Below are 20,249 nucleotides of genomic sequence, written 5' to 3'. Positions count from 1 at the left end.
GGAATGGCTGATAAAAAGATACGTTCTAACCATCCTTGCCCGAGCCAAATGGCTCAGAGTGAATGCCATATGATATTTCAAAATGTGTTATTTGTGGGAAGCCTTTCAATAAGGTGGGGGGAGGGACCCCTCAGTTGCATATCTGAGCTGTTGGCATTCCTAATTCAGAGGGATGAATAGAACATTATTGTGTTGTATCGGCACGAGTACAGCGGGGAAAAACGATGCCTGGAGCCGCCGTGAGCTGAGCATGAATCAGCAATCTCATTCTATTGTTCAGAAAATAATCACAATGCTGGGAGGATGGAATTTAAGAAACATGCAGAAATGCCCTCCCCCCCCCCCCCACCCAGCAGGAAACACACTGGCTAAACCGTGGCATCTTGTTTTTGGCTTCCTGAGCTGGAAGGAATGTAAAAATCTTGGAGAGAATTTAGGGAAAGCTGATTTATAAATATGGAAACTACAACCCATAAGAAATGCGAGATGATTTAGATGCAGCGTTGGCACCGCTCGGAGGTGGCACGCCGGGGCCAGAGTGCTCGTTCATTCCCGATCAGGAAGCAGAGCTGCCCGAGCTGCAGTCACGAACACGTATTTCTTGAGTACCTGCTATGCGCTGATCCCTGGGCCAGGAGGTGGGGACAGGAAGGAGGGTGGTCCCCATCTTCTAGCTTCTAATCTTTGGTAATGGGCAGGCAAGTTCAGGGATGCTATAAAGCTGTGAGTGGTTCTCGAACTCCTGCATACACCAGATTCATCGCCTGGAGGGCTTGCTAAAAACACAGCCGCTGGCCCCATCCTCAGAGTTTCTGATGTAGTGAGTCTGGGGGTAGGGCCTGGACATCTACGCTCCCAGGTGATGCTGCCACTGCTGGTCTAGGAGCCACACTTTGAGAAGCCAAGCAAATAAGCACCTGGGCAGGAGAGGGGGGGGTGAGGGTGTGTTGAGTACAGAAGTCTGTACTTCTGTACAGACTTAAGGTGCAATGGATGTGTTACCACTTTTTAAATGTGTTTGGATTATCAGTGTGCTTTGGATCAGCCCCACTGGCCATGATTTTGCCACCACTGGGAAGGCTGGCAAGAGGCGGGGGCGGAGAGTTCTCTGCAGGCCTGTGAAATCAAACAGGACATAATAGAGCAGGGCTGTGTCCAGTGACTCCTGATCACTCACAGCAGAGGTGAATGGTGTCAGGGGATAAGAGAGTGACAGTAGGGGACCTAACCCCACAGTTGTGTTCATACTTAAGCACTTCTGAGCAGAAATTCTCAACAGAAAAGGCCTCTTCTAGGTTCACAGGCCTGGGACCAGCCCTGGAGAGGGTGAGCAAGGCTTCTCAGCCAAGTCTGCTCTGAACCCCCTTCTTGAGATTAAGAACCACTTTCTCTGCAGCCTCCATGGTTGAGCCCCATACTTACTGTAAGCAGAGTGCAAAGCCAACCTCTTTGGAAATGCAAAGCTCCTTCATACACCATGTCTTGTTATTACTATAAAACTTGAGTGTCTCCGATTCAAAGGTGCCTGGTACCTTGGTAAGCACCTTTCACTGGTAGTGTTCTAGACGAGGCTGACTGTGCTGGTCAGGAATGGAGAAATGGGGTTGCCTGCCCAGTGGCAGGGCAGCCTACCAAAGTGGCACCTCGATTTCTCTCACATGTTCCCAAATGGTGTAGGCTGGTGGCTCCCGACACGTGATCCCTGGAGAGCATAGTCAGATCACCTGGGAACTTGTTAGAAATGCAGACCCTCAGACCCACACCCCTCCACCCAAGACTGGCTAAATCAGAATTTTTGGGGGTGGAGCCCAACAATCTGTTTTAACAAGCCCTCCAGGTGCTTGCCAAAGTTTGAGAACCACTCGTTTAGTGTATATGTGGCTTCATGGCCACATAGAACTCAGAAACGGAACAGAATAGAAAAGCAGGCGACCCCCCTCTTTAGATCTACTGAGATACCCATACAACTCTTCCGGCATGTTTACCAGCTCGTGCTCATCAGTCAGATTTCTACTGAAGGACTCACTACCGGGCCACCGCTGGCATCCCTGTAACTCCCAGTGAAAATGTGACTTACTGCAATTCCCCTTCTTAAACAATGCAAGGGCTGTGCTCTTTCACTGTTTAGAGACTTTATCATAGCCGCCCCTGTGACAGGAGCTCAGGAGACACTACTGACTGATGGTCAAATCTTGTTTGTTCCCAACACTGGCCTAAATCCTGCAAAGGCCTCACCCTGTCTCTCACTCTCTTACTCTCTACTCCACAGTAGTAAGCCAGGCCGACTTGCTCAGCAACATTAAATTGAAAAGACAAATTATGTGGCCATGGCCTCACAGAGAGTGAAGGGTGGACAGAGATCATGTAAACCCCAGACTTGAAGTTTTCACTGATTCCCGAAACTGTTACAACCCTGGTTCCCAAACTCTGTACCGAGGTACCCTGGGAGTGCCATGGCAGACCCATAGTTACACAATGGAATGTGTTTAATTTTTAAGGGAAACACAGCAACAGCTGTCAGACCCCACTGTCAGGCACCACGCAAATACTACTGTGAGGCTATTTGGACTTTATTACTTAGCAAATAGAAAGTTTGTTTCTTTTGACCTGGGGTCACTGTGAACAAATTACTAAAACACTAATGGTGTCACGAACTGAGGAAGTTGGGATCTCTGTGTCCCAGAATCACTGACTCCAGGAGGAGGGCTATATGGACTTACACACTTACTGGTCAGAATCATACATTTGAGCCAGCACATTGAAGGAAATATACATTCTAATTTTAACTTAAATATCAGGGAATAAAAACATAAGAAAATTTAACTATGTGACTCTTTCAGGGGCTTTTCCTTCTTATCTCCCACCTAAATCTGCCCATCTCCGCCCCTGCCTCAACCCTTCACTAGGGTTCCTGTAGTTATTTTGAAATAACAACCGGAATTCTCATTCAGTGCCCCAGCCCTTCCTTTATGACTTAGATGTAATGGATTCATTCTTACAAATTTGAACTGTGCATTCGTTCTGGTGCATTCCTAAAAATCACCTTTAAAACAGATTGTTAAAAGGCAAAATCCAGCTGCGTGTGCTGTACTATGCACATGACACCTCACAAGAAACCACCGCCTTTACCAATGAAGTTCGCCCAAAGGACCTTCGTCAAGCAGTATCAAACAGGAGCCCAGCGAAGGCGAGACTGGAGACAATGTAAAGTTATGAAGTCTCTTTCCGTAGGAACTTTGTAACGTAGTCCCCCGCCCCCTCCCACCATTTAGCATTTAGGAAGTGCTAAGCAATCATAACGGTATTTGTTAGGAGAATTCTGTTTTCATCTTCAAGGAATTTTAGGGGCAAATCAGTCTTCCTAAGACCTCCTTAGGGAAGGTGATTCTTTTTAGCTGAGGCTGAGAACCTGCAAGGAGCTCACTGCAGACTCCAGAGGCCGCGGGATATAGATGCTCCCTCTGCCAAAGGCTGTCCGGGGTCAGGGGGTGGGCGGTGGGGGGGTGGGGGAGCGTGTTCTTGTTTGTTGTTGTTGTCTTATTCATCATCAAATACTTTTAAGAAATCAATAATAAGTCGTTTGCTTCAGTCCTAATGTTTTATTTTCACATTCTCGTTTGTTGTTTTTCATGCGTGTGTCTTAGTGAGTCACCTAACCAAAATTATATATCCAAGCATCTGGTGCTTCTGCGTGGTACCCTCATTCCTCGGGAGTTATTTAATTCCCCTGCCATGATGAATTCGTTTCCAGTCCCTTCAACACACACACACACACACACACACACACACACACACACACACACAAACACACACACAGGCGCACAAGCACACGCACTGTATTTTCGTTGGCACAGGAAAGCTACCCTACTCTCCACCAGGTGTCAGTAGAGGCAGTTTCAACCGCTTGCTTTGGCCAACAGGGCCTCTGTTGAAGTTATTTCTCCTGCTGTGTCAGACGTTTCCTCAAACCACCCATCTGCTTCCTCTTAAGAAACTAGCGTCCACTCTGAGAAGCGTTCAGAGATGCTGGTCCACCTGCAGAGAAAGGTAGCTCGGAGGAAAGTGCGCTGTAAACCTAGGCGGTGGTCAAGTTGATTCTCATGAAACTTTTACTGGCTCGTTTCTTCTTCTTGACTTTTCTATCACAACATTATGTGGCTACAGATTGTTCCAAGTTCCACTCAGGGTGACAATAAAGTGAATGTAACAGATGGTTCTAGATTCACGGGGGGCATTTTTGTTTGCTTTAAAGCTCAGTCTGAGCCCAAGAGCCCCACTGCTACCACTGCCTACCACCTAGTCCTCAAAGCAGGAAACAGGATTTTTCTCAGGCTGTGGCCCAAGAAGCTAGCACGCAAGGATGGAAGAGTACCACCATGGGTCAACATTCCACTTTGAGGTGGATGACCTTGTCCCCATCCTGAGAACGTTGACTCTGAATGTCCCCTGTGTCATTCTGTTGGTAAGTAGCAGGACCCACACTCTTCCCATGCCACAGTGACTTTGCCTGGGAGAGAGAGAAGGAAAAAGAATGGAAGAGAGAAAGAAGGGGACAAGGATTTGGCATGGACATAGGTTAAAATGAAGAACAGAAATGAGCCTCACAACAAGATTGTTGGATATGAATTAAAAGGGGTGGGTGGGGTGGAAGTCAAGGCTAATCATTTTACCAAGAACAAAAAAAAAAAAAAATCAGCCACAGCAAATTAGACTCAAGTTCAATTACAGATCCTGGTTGTGTTATCTCACTCTCCAAGCACAAAACACTTACAGCAACTGCTAAAAATCTCAAATGAAAATTATAGCTTTGCCATTCAATAGTCATTTACTGATGTCTCCTATGTGGGGCCCTAGTGGCTTGCCCACCAGATCCAGCAGAGGAATTCTGTCCCTGCCTTCTTCCCCTAGAGGTGATCCACTCAGACTAACATCTGGGCCACAGCACAAGTACGAGCTACTACTTTTTCCCACATCTTTATCGCAGCCTTATGTTCCCTTTTAACCAGCCCCATTCCCAGTCTAACAGTGCTGGCTTTTTAAATTCTTCCTCTTATTGATTTTTTCTTACACAACACTGCCAAGTAGGGTTAGTTTTACCAAGTGCGAAAGGTGGATCATAGTGTGGTTTGATTTGAATACACCTCGCCTCTGTTCTCTTCTATTTGAGCTCTTATTACCATCATCATAAATTCAACCATTATATATTCACTTCACTGGAACCTACATTTACTATTAAAATGCAAAGACCCCAGCAAAGGACAACTGGGACTGATTTAGGAAGTTATAGAATTGGGGACAAATTCATCTGGGTCCCAACCTTCTTTGTTCTCCATAACAAATTTAAATGACCATGAAAGGTAACCTTGAAAGGTAAGAAAATTCCCAAAAGGTAAAATTAAGTCTGGAAAGAGGAGAATGGCAGGTGGGAGAAAAGAGAAATTTCACCTCCATTTTATCTTGGTGATGATGGGGTCTAGAGAGGTGGACTTCTGTGTTGTTATAAGGTCTTTAAACCATCTCAGGGAACCTCAAAGTTGAGGCCATATAGTAGCTCCAATTTCTCACACCTTAGGGATGATTGGGCCTGGCCAGGAGATTGGTAGATCATAATAGTGACTACAATAGTGATGAAATCTTCCGAAACCCTATGTTGATGTCCTACTGTTAAATCTACAAAGAATTTTCAAGTCCCCTTGGCCCTCATCATAACCCTGAAGGGTGGAATTGTGACATCATTTTCTAAATGAGACTCAGAGAGATAAGGAGTCTGTCTGAGATGGCCGAGCTACTGAGTTGCGTCCCTAAAGCATCTGGAACGATGGCCAATCTGGGGGTCTTTCCTCTATACCTGGGCTTGGACTTGTTCTCAAAAATGTTTCCCAAATGTCAGAGTCAAAGTTTTGATGGAAATGGGCCCTTCCCTGTGAGGGTCAGGGGATAGAAAGGGAAATTTCAGAAGGCAGAGGATGTTCAAAATGGGGGCACAAGGCACCCAATGGAGACCCACAACCTCACTGCCCTCCTCGCGTGAGGCGCAGACCACTCTGAAGACACGGCCATTTGCCTTCACCCAGCTGTGTTTCCAGGTGCCACAGACAGAACAATGGCAAGGCCAGACGGGATGGTGACGGGGGGTGATGGGGGGGGGGGGGAGCCGTGCTCTGGCCCTAACCCGTAAACCCCAGCAGTGCCCAATGCCCTACAATACCAAATAAACTTAGTAAAAACAGTTGCTTGCTAGGTAAACACAACTTCAAGACACATCCCCAAGCATTGCCCTCTACTCATATTGCCATGATCTCTGAAATCCTTCTATCTAGGAAGAATGGATTATCCATGTTTGTTCAATGTCAGGTGAGAGGGTGGGTGTGTCCTCCTTTGAAAGCCTTCCTGGTGTTAATGGTCTCAGCTTAGAGTCCTTGGTAACGTAACATTCAGGCATCTGACCTCTTGAACTGAACCAGGAGATTTGCCCGTGAAGGTTACCCCCACCCCTCAGTGCACTCATGGTTCCCCTGGACAGCCCATGAAGCACCTGTTCACGCGTTAACAGACAAGCCCTGCAGATCTCACTGTTCTGATGCATCAGGCCACATGATACTCTGGTATCCTCATGCCTGAGAGAGCCAAGGAGAAGCACACTAAGAAAGATGGCCTTGAAAAGGCCACCAACACCCTCCTCAGAAAAGGTTGCTGTAAAGACGTGAGGGGGATGTGGTGTTTCATGTTAATTATGTACAGACTGTATAAGCAATGACTCAGTCCATATGGAAAGATTTTTCAAGGGGTAATTTTTACAGTTGTCCCTTTAATGTTGTCATTTCTCTAGGGAAAAGGGAAACATAAGGGGACAAACGGGTGTGCAGTCTGAGCACCTGCACTGGTGTTTTACAAGATGGAGTTAGGGGTGCTTTCTCTGGCCCTAGTCTAGCTTTGCGACCTTGAACACTAAGACAGGAAAATAGCAATGATCCCGCATGAAGAGGTGCCACCAAAGGGGTTAGCCTCCTGAGGAGTCCTCCTCCACACTGCAGCAGAGTTATCTTTCTCAAATCGGGCCGTTCTCCTCAGGACCTTCCCTAGCTCCCTAGTTCCCATACAATGAAGTCTGAATTCCATGGCAAACCTTTCAAGACCCTTCACCATCTGACCCCCTTGCAGCTTCCTTCTTGGGCATGTTCTCTTCCCTCCACACCCCAAATCATGTGTCCTGTGCCAAGATGCTCTACCTTTTGTTCTTTTGTGAATCATGAGCCATACTCTTTATTCTCCACCTGGAAAATATTCTGGCTCATTTTTCAAAGCCAAGCTCAAATGTCACCGTAGGTCCTCCTCATACAGATAGAATTAATCACTCTCTCCTCGGTACCTCCAAACAGTTGACCTCTGGTCAACTCTTCTGCCACTAAGGTGTAGGTTGGTCCTTCATCTAAGCCCCCCAGGGGCAGGCAACATGGATAACTTATCTCACATGATCCAGAGATTGTGATGGTGTCTGATGGCATAAATGGAGGGCCCTAGACCAAATCTTGGGGTTGGAGGATTCCTCTTTAGCCTTCAGCCTTGCTTCTCTGAAACCCACCGTCCTTCCACCCACAAAAGGATCTACTGCTTGTAGGTCCTGTTCGCTTTGCCCCTGATCAAAAATAGCTCACACCGTTGCAGGATTTCTCTGCCTTTAGTTTCCACAGTTCTTGGTCATGCCGCTTGGAAGAATGAAGAGGTAGAGCAGATGAAGAGTGGTGGGCAGCAAAGCAAAGTTTATTGAGCAAGAGGACAAAGCTCCTGGGGATGGAGGGGACCCAAGAGGGCTGCCCTTGGAGTTTCTAAGTTGAGGGGGTTTTATGAGCTCTTTTGCGGAACTATCTTAAGCAACGGGTGCCAAGTAGGGCCAGTCAGGGCCTTGGTCACGTATCTGTCTGCCTATTAGGTTAATGTCCATGTGTTGATGGTCTTTTTCTTGTTGCTGACATCTGAGAGCTTATGTCTTAACTGCCCCTTGGCCGTGATAGTGACAAATGCTTTGTGGTTAATTGTCTTATTTTAGGACATTTTGCAGAAGTCATTTCAGCAAAGACTGCAAAACAGAATGCTAGTTCAGTCCTGTCTAAGCAGTAAAACAGGATGTCAGTGCTGTTTTATTTTAGCTGTCCTGAGTCCCCGTTTTCTTGCTGGGGACACTGGCCCTGACTACCTAATTGTCCAACGAACTCCTAACAGCATGTCTCCTTTTCATTCTAGTCAATAGATTGTATTTGTATCAATTTATGTCTTTTCCATGAGCTTTTGCATTTTAACAACGATCAAAGCCTGCAGCCAAAATTTAATATGGCATCTACAGATGGGTTGTGGAGGGAGTGGGGTGTCCGCAAATCCCCCGAAAATATTTGCCAAATCGTCTACCTGTCTTTCAAGGGAAGGGGCCTGTAACTTTCATTATTCTCTTTGAGTAGAGCAGACCCTCTCCCCAGCCCCGCCGAAAACAGTTGAGATCGGCTGAGCTAAAGGAATGAAGCTTTAGAGAAGAACTTTAAGGTGAAGTGTGGAGCAGGCCTTTAGCACGTCCCCGGAGCCATATCGCACCCCTGGCACCTGCTTTGGTGCAGAATAAAGACTCTGGTCTTCTCAAGAGAGGCTTAACCTATCCTGAGAACAAGAGCAGCCCGAGGTCGGGAGAAGGTGCGCCTTTGTGCATTTTCTCTGGCCTGGAGATGTGCACCTTCTTCCACCTAAGGTCGAGCAGAGAACGTCCCCCGTCCCCTCAGCGGTCCCCAGCAGCATCTCTCCAGCCATCCTCTGTCCACAGACACCCTTAATTCTTTCCACATAACAGCCCCCCAGGAATTCGAAGACCATCCCCTAACCTTCATGTGACTGCTCCCTTTCCTAGGCTCCCTTCCACATTTCTTTAAGATGTGGTTTCCATCAGCCTGGACATTCTACTTGAGGCTTTCTCTTAAAATACAGCAGCCCAGACATGGCCTGGCTGTTGTCCTATGGGCTACGTTTCCATCCATGCAGCCCAAGATGGCCTTTGAGCTCACAGTAGGTTGCATGGAGCCCAGTGTCTCCCAGAGTCCCTGGACCTACTTCCTACGTGTTTGTAATAATTGCATTTGCTTTCCAGTTTCAGAAAACTCAACAACAACTTCTCCGTCATTTGTATTTTTTTAATATAAATGCATCTTAGGTGTTTTGGAGGTGAATGCCCATTTTTCCATTCTTCCAAGGGGAATGAGTTTCACCTAAGGGACATGGCATTGGACTGAGAGTGCTAAGTGGGCAGAAGAAGGCGCACCCCCGAGTGATTCTCCACACCACCTCTTGGCACCCCACATGTGCCTGGCCAGTGGGCTCTGCCTCCCCAGCCAGCTTGTAAAATGGATTATAAATTCCTGGAGGGCCAAGAGCCTCTGTCTTAACCTACTTGTACCACCGGTGTTTGTCCCAGTAGTAAATGTCCATATAGCATCCACCCCAGTGTCTTATTATTTCTACTTCCTTAATGTCACTTGAGTCCCTCGCCCTCCGCTGCCACCATCCTAGTTCTAGCCACCTTCGCCTCTCCCCTACACCTGCCCTAGCCCTCTGACTGGTCTGCTTTGGCTCAGTAGCGTGGCAGCTTTAAAAATATCAATTAGATACTCAAACGTCCCCACTTAAAACTGCATTAATTAAAAGAATTACCCAGAGTAGTCCCTGTGCCTCAAGCACAAGAATGAGAAGCATTAAATCATGACCTGTGGAAAGGCCTAGCGAAGAGAGCCTTCGGGTCCGCAGTCACCTCCACTGAGAAGCCTCTCTGGATTGCACCAGGCAGAAGTGACCTCTGCCCCCTTTGTGTCCCAGGCTGCTCTGAAGAGACACTTAAGGGGAAACCTGCATACATTTTTGCATTTTTTAACCTGATTCTCTCCCTGTTGGATTAGAAGCCCCTGGTGGACAGGCCCAGGTGCCGTCTTTGGGCAAAGCCTGGGGGACTGCCTGAGCAAACTAGGCCTTCAGTCCGGGCCGCTGGACTGACCCACCGAATAAATGAATGATTTATGTAAAAGGAATGTTCTCCATCCCGGTGGAGCTCGCCGAGGAGACTAAACGGAGTGCCATTTTCCCCCTCAATTGGTGCTGAGATGCTGAAGCTGTGAGAGGAGCTACCCTTTGAGGGTCCCAGGACACAGACCCCCGCCGGGTCTAACTGAACACTCTTCCCTGCGCATGAGCGGTGGGACTTGCTGAACAAATAATGTGCAGACCGTGACTCAGCCCTTCCGGGACAGAGAGCTGCCTTCCAACCCGACGCCACCTGACGCCTCCTCCTCACTGACCTGCTCAGTGAGACCTTTCACCAAGTTTGCTTCCTTTCCTGACCAAAAACAAACAAACAAACCAAAAAAAAAAAACACACAAAAACTCAGCTTTATTTATTTTTAAGCTCTTTAGACTTCGTTTCTCCTTTGACCCCACGATCAGCTGGTGAGCCCCAGGTTCTGGGGGACCTTCTCTGTGTCCACTCCTCAGGACAGAGCGCTGCGCTGACCCCACTCTATGTCATACGACAGCCAGGAAAAGAGGCCCCGGACACCTGCCTACTCTGGAGGGTTCTTAGACTTTCCTGCAATTACATTATAAAACTCTAGAGGTCATTGAAGGAGAATAGCACTAAATACAAGCAAATTCCAAAGTACTATAGTCATAGCAATACTAGTATAGTATTAGTGCTTTAGCAATGGTAATCATATAGTAATAGTAACGGTAAGACTAAATGAAAACAGTACTGAATAGGCAAGTTCGTACGAAATTTTGTGGTGACAATATTTTTAAAGCCATAATCAGATTTTTTTCTCTTGTTCTTGGGTACTTTCTACTTCACACACAATACCTTTCTGTAGGTCATATGCCTGTTCAATTGAAACTTTGGAAACAAAGATTTTTTTTTAACCTGGTGGTATAGCAAGAACACAACTGGGATTTTATAGTTTCACCTTTGAGGTCATAAAAAGGACACAAAACGATTTGGACACATTTGTATTCATATTTTACTTTAATATCGGTGTTATCAGTCAAGACTCCTGGTTGCAAGTGGCAGAAACCTGACTTGAACCAGCTTATGTAAACACAGGAACTGTTTGCTCAGGAAGGATTGAGGAACCAAACCCTTGAAGGGACAGGAGGGACACCACCTGGCCTCAGGGAGAGCTGGAAGCAGGGATTGGAGGCCACTGCACGAATCTGAGATTGACCCTCCTCACTTGGAGAAGGAAGGATCTAGACTGAAGATGTTAGTCCATCCCAGCCACTCTCGGCAAAAGCAGCAAGTCAGTGTGCTGGTAGCATTCTTGAAACTTGACATGGAAAAACAGATATGTGATTCTGAATAAAATATAACGTTAAAGAGTATTGTAGAAGGAACCCTAAAATTATAATTAAAACACCTTGTAAATTTACACGTATCACAGAGCCTACCGACGCTTCAATTTCCCTAGTTGTGAGTTGAGAGTAATGAATTGCCTCAAGCTAATTAATGCATGTGATATTGTTTGAAACAAAAACATTATGGAAAATACAGGTTATAACCTGTGGTATTTTTTTCTTGTCTTTTTCTTTGTAGGAGGTGTCAGTGAAAAAAAAGGTCCAGAATGATTACTAACCTATGACTCCCAACAGTATGACAGGTATCTATTTTTTTTAAATTTTCTTTGCATGTCTCCATTTTTGTTCCACCTAGAGAGAAACACAGGGTTTCTAAAAGAAACCTAGAAGTCTTAGAAACAATTATTTCCAGTATTACTAAATGCAGATACATCCTGTGAATACATCCCGACAAAGGAGCTTTCGTCTTCTTCAGAAACAATGAGATGCATCATCACCAGAAACCTGGTGAGGAAATGATAATTCACAGTAAAAAGCTAGTTTTTAGCTATCCTGAGATTGCACACTAGACACGTTGACTCTTTGCATTTACTTAGACCAATATAATAAAGAGCTCTGCACACTTAATGACTAGAGTCCAGGCATCTTCCCCCAAATGGGCTGTTTATTCCATTTAACAGTAGAGTCAGAATGAAATATGATTAGATTACAGCAGGTAAATGAGGTAAAAACTCTTAGCAAGGGACAAAGGAGACAGAATGACCTCCAAGGATGATAAGGTTGCAATAGTGTGAATTTTTTGTGCAACACAGAGAGCAGGGGTTGCAAACTCAAAGGCCCCCAGGGTCAGGCAGATAACACCAATGCCAGAAAAGGGTTGGGTGTCAGGGAAAACAACAAACAAAGCTGGAAATATTTGGGTTCTGTCTGAAGAGCAGCCATTCCTCCCCCTAGGTGATCACTGACAAACAGGGACGAAGCCCAGAATGCCCAGAGATTTCAAATTTCCAAAAGAAGTTGGAAATCCAGATTTTAAATGAAATATACCCCCACAAATATTAACAATTAACTTATAAAAATGTCAAAGAGTCAGGGGCCCATCAAAACATGTCTGCTGATTAGAATGAATCCAAGGGCCATCAGTTTACAACCTCTGCTATCTACCTTCCAGCCTATCACCAAGCCCCTACCCATTCCTGTGGTTCCCATGGCAGCAGGGCAGACACCCATAGACCTCTGTGTGTCATGAGTATAGCTTGACCTTTGGTAATCCATTCATGTCATGACAGACTAAACATGCAGGACAATTCCTCCAAGAATCCATTCCCCAGTAGACCTGAGAAACTGAAGTGACATAAAGCTCCACTCAGCCTTCTGCAAGTTTGGAAGCCTCCCAGTGACCATACACTGCCTCTCTCAGCATCACTGCCCTGCCCTTCTACCCACCTACACTGGAGCTCTTGGTGCCGCACAAAAGATGGAGTGCCGGAACAAACCAGAATGATTCACACCAGTAAGTGAGGGCCTCAGAACCTCATCTCATCATTTCCTCCTATTTTTACTCATGAACAGGCCTCAAAACATACCCACCCCCTTTCTACTGCACTGCCAACCCAGACAAAATCCTCTCCCACTTAAATCTCACCCGTTCTATGTCATAAACCTGGTCGTTCAGTGGAAAATTCGTACAGATCAACCTTAGCTAGCTCGTCCATGTTTACTGATGAGTGAGAATCTCAGCCAGAAGGAACGAAACCTAACGTCTCTGCAGGCACAGGCACGTGAGAGCACAGATATCAGACAGCAGGAAGCCACCCTACAAAACCTAGGGAGATTCTCCCCCCACGGAGAAAGGATGGTGTGGGATCAAGTGCAACACAGGGGTGGCTCTATGCTCCATGATAATCTGCCCACTAGAAAAGGCTTCCAAAGATACAGTCTCAAGGAACATACGTGTCTGAGACGTACCAAAATGGCAAAACTTGGTGTAAAAGTGGATAATACCATTGGTTTCACTTGCCCTGGGGTTGGTTCCAGATTGAATCCAGAAGTAAGCATCCATCCCAGGTTCCTACAGAGCAGGGGGTCAGCAATTTTTTTTAAAGAGCCATAGAGTAAAGCTCTCCAGCATTGCCAACTACTCAGCTCTGCCACCATGCAAGAAAAGCCACGGACTGCACAGACGCATATGGGTTGCATGTGTTTCAACAAAACTTTATTTACAAAACAGGCAGCAGGCCAGCTGAGCCCAAGGACTGTAGTTTGTTCCCCAACCCCACTCCCTGTCTAGAGTCCAAGGTAGTCCAGACCATCTTATTGTTGAGGAGAACAACAAGGCAAAGTCAGGGGGTCTCCAGGACTGAGCTGGGAATCTAGGCTTACCCCAGCACAATTCTAAACTGAGCCAGCTTTTTAGCTGACCTTGTAGAAGCCAAGATGGCTTCCTTGCATCCTGAGCTGGAACCGCAGGTGCCTCCCAGTGGAGGAGGGAGTTTCTGCTTCCCAGCATTTGCTTCCTAGTGTAGAAACTAACAGTAGTTTTCTATTTGCAAAAGAAATCGATTCCATACACACATAATGCTCAGTGCATGTTAATGGACTCTGCTGAGAAAATTACTACTTTAGACTCCCTTGTTTGTGGACGAAATAAAACAGTATCCTTTTCCCTCTCTCTTTGGCTGTGATCTCAGGCTTTGTGTTTACTTTCAGAAACCTAAAGAGCTTCTTTATTATGGAAGACCATAGTAAAGCTGTAAGCCCTCAGAACTCAGTGCTTGCTTTAGGAGCGTAATTTAAAGGGCAAATATGCCTATTTTCGTCTTTGAAAAACATAATAGGGAATATTACTGTTATACAATACCAGCTATCAATTAGCCTTTATGAAAATAAAACCATTCTTTAAATGAACAGGAATAAGGACATCGAATCTATTTTCCTAAAAGCAAGCAGACCAGCATTTTCAGATAAAAGATCCACGTTGTTGGCACACGGTCGCTTTCAGCCAGAATGCTTAATAAATTTGTATGTTTTGCATTAACTCAAATGGAAATTTGGTTATTTTATGGGGTTATTTAATATCAGCTACAACGGAGTCGGGTCTTGCCAAAATTTCCTCGTTACTCTACCTAGCTTGAAATTAGGACTATATGAAATCACTCGTTAAATACACTGATTTTTAATGGAGAACGTAAGAAAGTGCCTTCATATGGTATTTTATTAATCTGGAATTAAGCACTGCTTCCTAAGTAATCTGAGGGGAATTCTGCTAACATTTATGGCATTATAATGAGCTCAGTTTTGCATAAAACCATGATTCACCGCATAGGGGAGTTTGTTCCAAGATATGAATACCTAAAAGTTCAAATACGAAAGCTAGAGGCTTTTGGCCTTGGTGGAAAAGAAAACTAAGAACTCAGACTTCTCCACATGTGCCTTGAAGAAGAAGAAACAAGGATCTGTTGTTTGCACTGAACCTGGCTTTATGAAACTAGGATATGGCATGAAATTAGCACAGTATTTGATGTTTCCATCCTGTCGGGCTCCCTGTCATTTACAGTCACAGTCACAGTCTTATGAATCCTTCCATTTGAATAAAATAGCCCCCATTCAGTTGTTTAAGCTGTGCCTCTTCTTCGTGGCCTCCTTGTCCATTTAACTTCCCCGTTGTGATGTTTGCCTTTTTCTTCTTCTTTCTCAAGCTATCACTAGTGAAGTGTATTGCAGGCACCAGGGGAGGGATGTTAGCAAGGCTATGACTGCTTTCACTTGTTGACCCAGGGTTTCTGCTGTATGATCGTCAGATTGCTTGCTTGTTTGGGGCTGGGGTCATTTGTTAAGCAAAAGGAAGAATTATACAGGTTTTTTAAAAATTTAGATTTCTCCAAAAAAAAAGTACATTTCTCATTTTTTTTTACATGTGTATTGGCCACTTATATTTCTTCATCGATCACTCACTTGTTCATATTTATTGTCCACTTGGTCACTGTGGAGTTTATATTTTTCTCATTACGTAGAGAAGCAGTTTATTATGTATAAGCAGTTTATTGTATATTAAGAATAATAAATGAGCACATCACCTAACCTCTCTATCAATTCCTTATTTTTTAAAATGTTTTATTTATTTGAGAGAGAGAGAGAGAGCATGAGTTGGGTGGCAGAAGGAGAGGGAGAAGCAGACTCCCCGCTGAGCCCCAGGACCCTAAGATCATGACCTGAGCCAAAAGCAGCCACTTAACCGACTGAGCCACCCAGGCGCCCCACTATGATTCCTTATTAAAGGACAAAGGGAGACCAGTTCATCTCTTGTTCTCCTACTTTTATGATTAGATTACCCTTCACATTCGAACATGTACAAATCACATTTCCATAAAGTAAAGCATGGGTGCATTGATGGTTGGATGTCAAGAAAAAGGGACCCCAGAGCAACGTTTTCTCTTTCTAAGGCTATCCTAATGAACAAGTTTTTCAGAGTTAAACAAAACACTTAGGCTGGGAAAATAGTATTTTATTGCAAGCCCATGTCACTCTTCAGAAGTGTTCGTTAAGCTTTCCAGACGCTCCTTATAACCATTTCATTCCTTCAGAAAGAGAATCACAGTTGTGTTTATGTCCTGTGACCTAAGTAGAACGTCTTTTCATGGAATCAGGAGGTTGTTGACAGCAAAATAATGACACCATTCAAAGATAACTAATGAGAACAGTGTACATATTATGAACGTTTCCCATTGTCAATAAATACTCTGCTACAATAGGATCTTGGTCATGGCTACTTAGTAATCCATCATTTATTGACACAGTCCCTGATTGTTAGACTTTTAATATAATGTTATTTAAATCATATTAAAATGAACTGAATTGTGCATGATTTCACACCTCTGTTTCCTCAGGATAAAGCTCTACTAAGTAAAAGGAAATGCTAAATTAAAGGGACTGAACATCTTTAAAAACCTTTTCTGTTGCCAGATTGTAACCAGATTATTAGACCAGCTGAGATACCCATCAGCAGGACAGCATCCATTTAATCATAAATCCTCCAAATTTGGAGCTTTTTGGTAGTTAATTCTTGAGACCATTTCTTAGACAAAATTTTATCACAGCTTTTCAAAACTTTATATTTTTCTTACTGACAATGTATTTGACTACATACACACACACTCACACACACACACACATACACACACACACACTGATTGGCCACTTAAAGGTCTTTTGTAACTTCCCTGTTCAATTAACTTTTCTGTTGTGCCATTTATCTTTCTCTTATGATTTACACATTAAGAAAATAATTAATTGTCTATCATTAATGTTACAACTATTTTCCAATTGTAGTAATATGTCTCTTCTTTTCATTTTTGGCAATATTTTACCTTTTAAAATTTTTCTACTTTTTTAAAAACTTTTCTTCTTTTGAAATAATTACGTACTAGCAGAAAACTTTGCAAGATTAGCTCAAAGAAGTCCCAGCTACCCTCTACCCAGAGTCCTCAAATGTTAACATTTTATCACCTTCGCTTAATTCTTTTTCATCTCACCTGTATAATTTTTATTTTGAACCATTTACAAATAAGTTGTAAACATGATGGCATTTTTTGACACATATAAGTTTTTAGTTTAAATACAGTAAGGTCTATTGAAGTGTCGCTTTATGAATTATGTCTTTTTTGTCGTGCTTAGAAATGTCTTCTGGTGAGTAGTGATGGGCAGAGCTCAATGTGTTCTTTGTGATGACTCAGCATTTCTAGTCCAAAATTTAGTACTTTTTTTAAAATTTAAATTCAAATAGTTAACTTGTAATGTGTTACTGGTTTCAGAGACAGAGGTCAGTGATTCATCAGTCTTATATGATACACAGTGCTCATTACATCATGTGTCCTCCTTAATGTCTGTCACCCAGTTACACCGTTCCCCCACCTCCCTCCACTCCAGCAATCCTCAATTTTATTCCTATGCTTAAGAGTCTCTTATGGTTTGTCTCCTTCTCTGATTTTGTCTTGTTTTATTTTTTCCTCTCTTCCCCTATGATCCTGTTTTGTTTCTTAAATTCCCCATATAAGTGAGATCATATGATAATTGTCTTTCTCTGATTAACTTATTTTGCTTAGCATAATACCCTCTAGTTCCATCCATGTCATTGCAAATGGAAGATTTCATTTTTGATGACTGAGTAATATTCCACTGTATATACATACCACATCTTCTTTATCCATTGCTCTGTTGATGGACTTCTAGGCTCTTTCCATTCTTTGGCTATTGTAGACATTGCTGCTATAAACATTGGGGGGCAGGTGCCCCTTCAGATCACTATATTTGGATCTTGGGGGTAAATACCTAGCAGTGCAATTGCTAGGTAACAGGGTAGCTCTATTTTCAACTTTTTGAAGAACCTTTGTACTGTTTTCCAGAGTGGCTGCACCAGCTTGCATTCGCACCAACAGTGTAAGAGGGTTCACCTTTCTCTGCATCCTTGCTAACATTTGTCATTTCCGACTCATTAATTTTAGCCATTCTGACTGGTGTGAGGTGGGATCTTATTGTGGTTTTGACTTGTATTTCCCTGATGCCAAGTGATTCATTTTTCCCTGATGCCAAGTTCAGCATTTTTTCATGTGCCTGTTGGCCATTTGTATGCCTTCTTTGTCTGTTCATGTCTTCTGCCCATTTCTTGATTGGATTATTTGTTCTTTGGGTTTTGAGTTTGATAAGTTCTTTATAGATTTTGGATACTAGCCCTTTATCTGATAAGACATTTGCAAATATCTTCTCTCATTCTGTTGGTTGTCTTTTGGTTTTGTCAACTGTTTCCTTTGCTGAGCAAAAGCTTTTTATCTTGATGAAGTCCCAATGGTTCATTCTTGCCTTGTTTCCCTTGCCTTTGGAGACATGTCTAGAAAGAAGTTTCTGTGGCCGAGGTCACAGAGGTTGCTGCCTGTGTTCTCCTCTAGGATTTTGATGGATTCCTGTCTCACATTTAGGTCTTTCATCCATTCTGAGTCTATGTTTGTGTATGGTATAAGGAAATGGTACAGTTTCATTCTTCTGCATGTAACTGTCCAATGTTCCCAACACCATTCGTGAAGAGACTGTCTTTTTTCCATTGGATATTCTTTTCTGCTTTGTCAAAAACCAGTTGACCATGGAGTTGACCATGGGTTCTTTGTTCTGTTCCACTGATCTATGTGTCTGTTTTTGCACCAGTACCATACCATCTTGATGATTACAGCTTTATAATAGAGCTTAAAGTCTGGGACTGTGATGCCACCACATTTGGTTTTCTTTTTTAACATTCCTTTGGCTATTCAGGGTCTTTCCTGGTTCCATACAAATTTGAAAAAAAGTTGAATGATATTTTGATAGGGATTTGAATGAAGTGAAAAAAAGTTGGTGGTATTTTGATAGGGATTACATTGAATGTATAGATTGCTCTAGGAAACACAGACATTTTAACAATATTTGTTCTTCCAATACATGAGCATGGAACGTTTTCCATCTCTTTGTGTCTTCCTCAATTTCTTTCATGAGTGTTCTATAGTTTTCTGAGTGCAGATCCTTTGCCTCCTTGGTTAGGTTTATTCCTAGGTAACTTATGGGTTTTGGTGCAATTGTAAATGGGACCGAATCCTTAATTTCTCTTTCTTCTGTCTCATTGTTAGTGTATAGAAATGCACTATACATTTGCTGAATTCCTCTATGAGTTCCAGCAATTTTGGAATGGGGTCTTTTGGGCTTTCCACATAGAGTATCATGTCATCTGCAAAGAGTGAGAGTTTGACTTCTTCTTTGCTGATTTGGATGCCTTTTATTTCTTTCTGCTGTCTGATTTCTGAAGCTAGGACTTCTAGTACTATGTGGAACAGCAGTGGTGATAGTGGACATCCCTGACATGTTCCTGACCTAAGGGGAGAAGCCCTCAGTTTTACCCATTGAGAACGCTATTCATTGTGTGCTTTTTGTATATGGCCTTTATGATATTGAAGTATGTCCCCCATCCCTATACTGTGAAGAGTTTTAATCAAGAAAGAATCCTGTACTTCATCAAATGCTTTTTCTGCACCTATTGAGAGGATCATATGGTTCTCATCCTTTCTTTTATTACTATAGTGTATCACATTGATTGATTTGAGGATGTTGAACCACCCTTGAAGCCCAGGAATAAATCCCACTTGGTCATGGTGAATAATCCTTTTAAGGTACTGTTGGATCCTACTGGCTAGTATCTTGGTGAGAATTTTTGCATCCATGTTCATTAGAGATATTGGTCTGTAATTCTCCTTTTTTGGTGGAGTCTTTGTCTGGTCTTGGGATCAATATAATGCTGGCCTCATAGAAAGAGTTTGGAAGTTTTCCTTCTGTTTCTATTTTTTGAAACAGCTTCAGAAGAATAGTTATTAATTCTTCTTTAAATGGTTGGTAGAATTCCCCTGGAAGCCATCCAGCCCTGGACTCTTGTTTGTTGGGAGATTTTTTATTACAGCTTCAATTTCCTTGCTGGTTGTGGGTCTGTTCAGGTTTTCTATTCCTGTTTCAGCTTTGGTGGTTTATAAGTTTCTAGGAATGCATCCATTTCTTCCAGATTGCCTAATTTGTTGGCATACAGTTGCTCATAGTATGTTCTTATAATTGTTTCTATTTCTTCCGTGTTGGTTGTGGTCTCTCCTCCTTCATTCATGATTTTATTTATTTGGGTCTTTTCCCTTTTCTTTTTGATAAGTCTGGCCATGAGTTTATCAATCTTATTAATTCTTTCAAAGAACCAGCTCCTAACTTTGTTGATCTGTTTTACTGTTCTTTTGGTTTCTATTTCATTGATCTCTGCTCTAATCTTTATTATTTCTCTTTTCCTGCTGGGTTTAGGCTTTATTTGCTGTTCTTTCTCCAGGTCC

General features: G+C 43.4%; 1 protein-coding gene across 18 annotated transcripts in view; it reads left to right on the top strand.

Annotated features, from left to right (window-relative positions):
- THRB (thyroid hormone receptor beta) overlaps positions 1-20,249 on the top strand; it is a 375,214-nt gene that overhangs the window by 257,259 nt on the left and 97,706 nt on the right. For 11 of the 18 annotated variants that reach the window (XM_026496908.4, XM_057315948.1, XM_026496906.4 and 8 more), the window contains one exon: positions 11,609-11,672. The exons of 5 other annotated variants lie outside the window; for them this stretch is intronic. In XM_026496908.4, the coding sequence (XP_026352693.1) occupies positions 11,651-11,672 (22 nt within the window). In that variant the 5' untranslated portion in view covers positions 11,609-11,650. Of the gene's footprint in view, positions 1-11,608; positions 11,673-11,722; positions 11,878-12,659; positions 12,884-20,249 lie in introns of those variants that run through there. 2 more of the 18 variants (XM_057315951.1, XM_044383359.3) reach the window with 2 other exon arrangements.

Source organism: Ursus arctos, unplaced genomic scaffold (genome assembly GCF_023065955.2).
Source record: "Ursus arctos isolate Adak ecotype North America unplaced genomic scaffold, UrsArc2.0 scaffold_20, whole genome shotgun sequence".
Taxonomy (NCBI): Eukaryota; Metazoa; Chordata; class Mammalia; order Carnivora; family Ursidae; genus Ursus; species Ursus arctos.
This window is presented reverse-complemented; position numbering and strand designations above follow the sequence as displayed.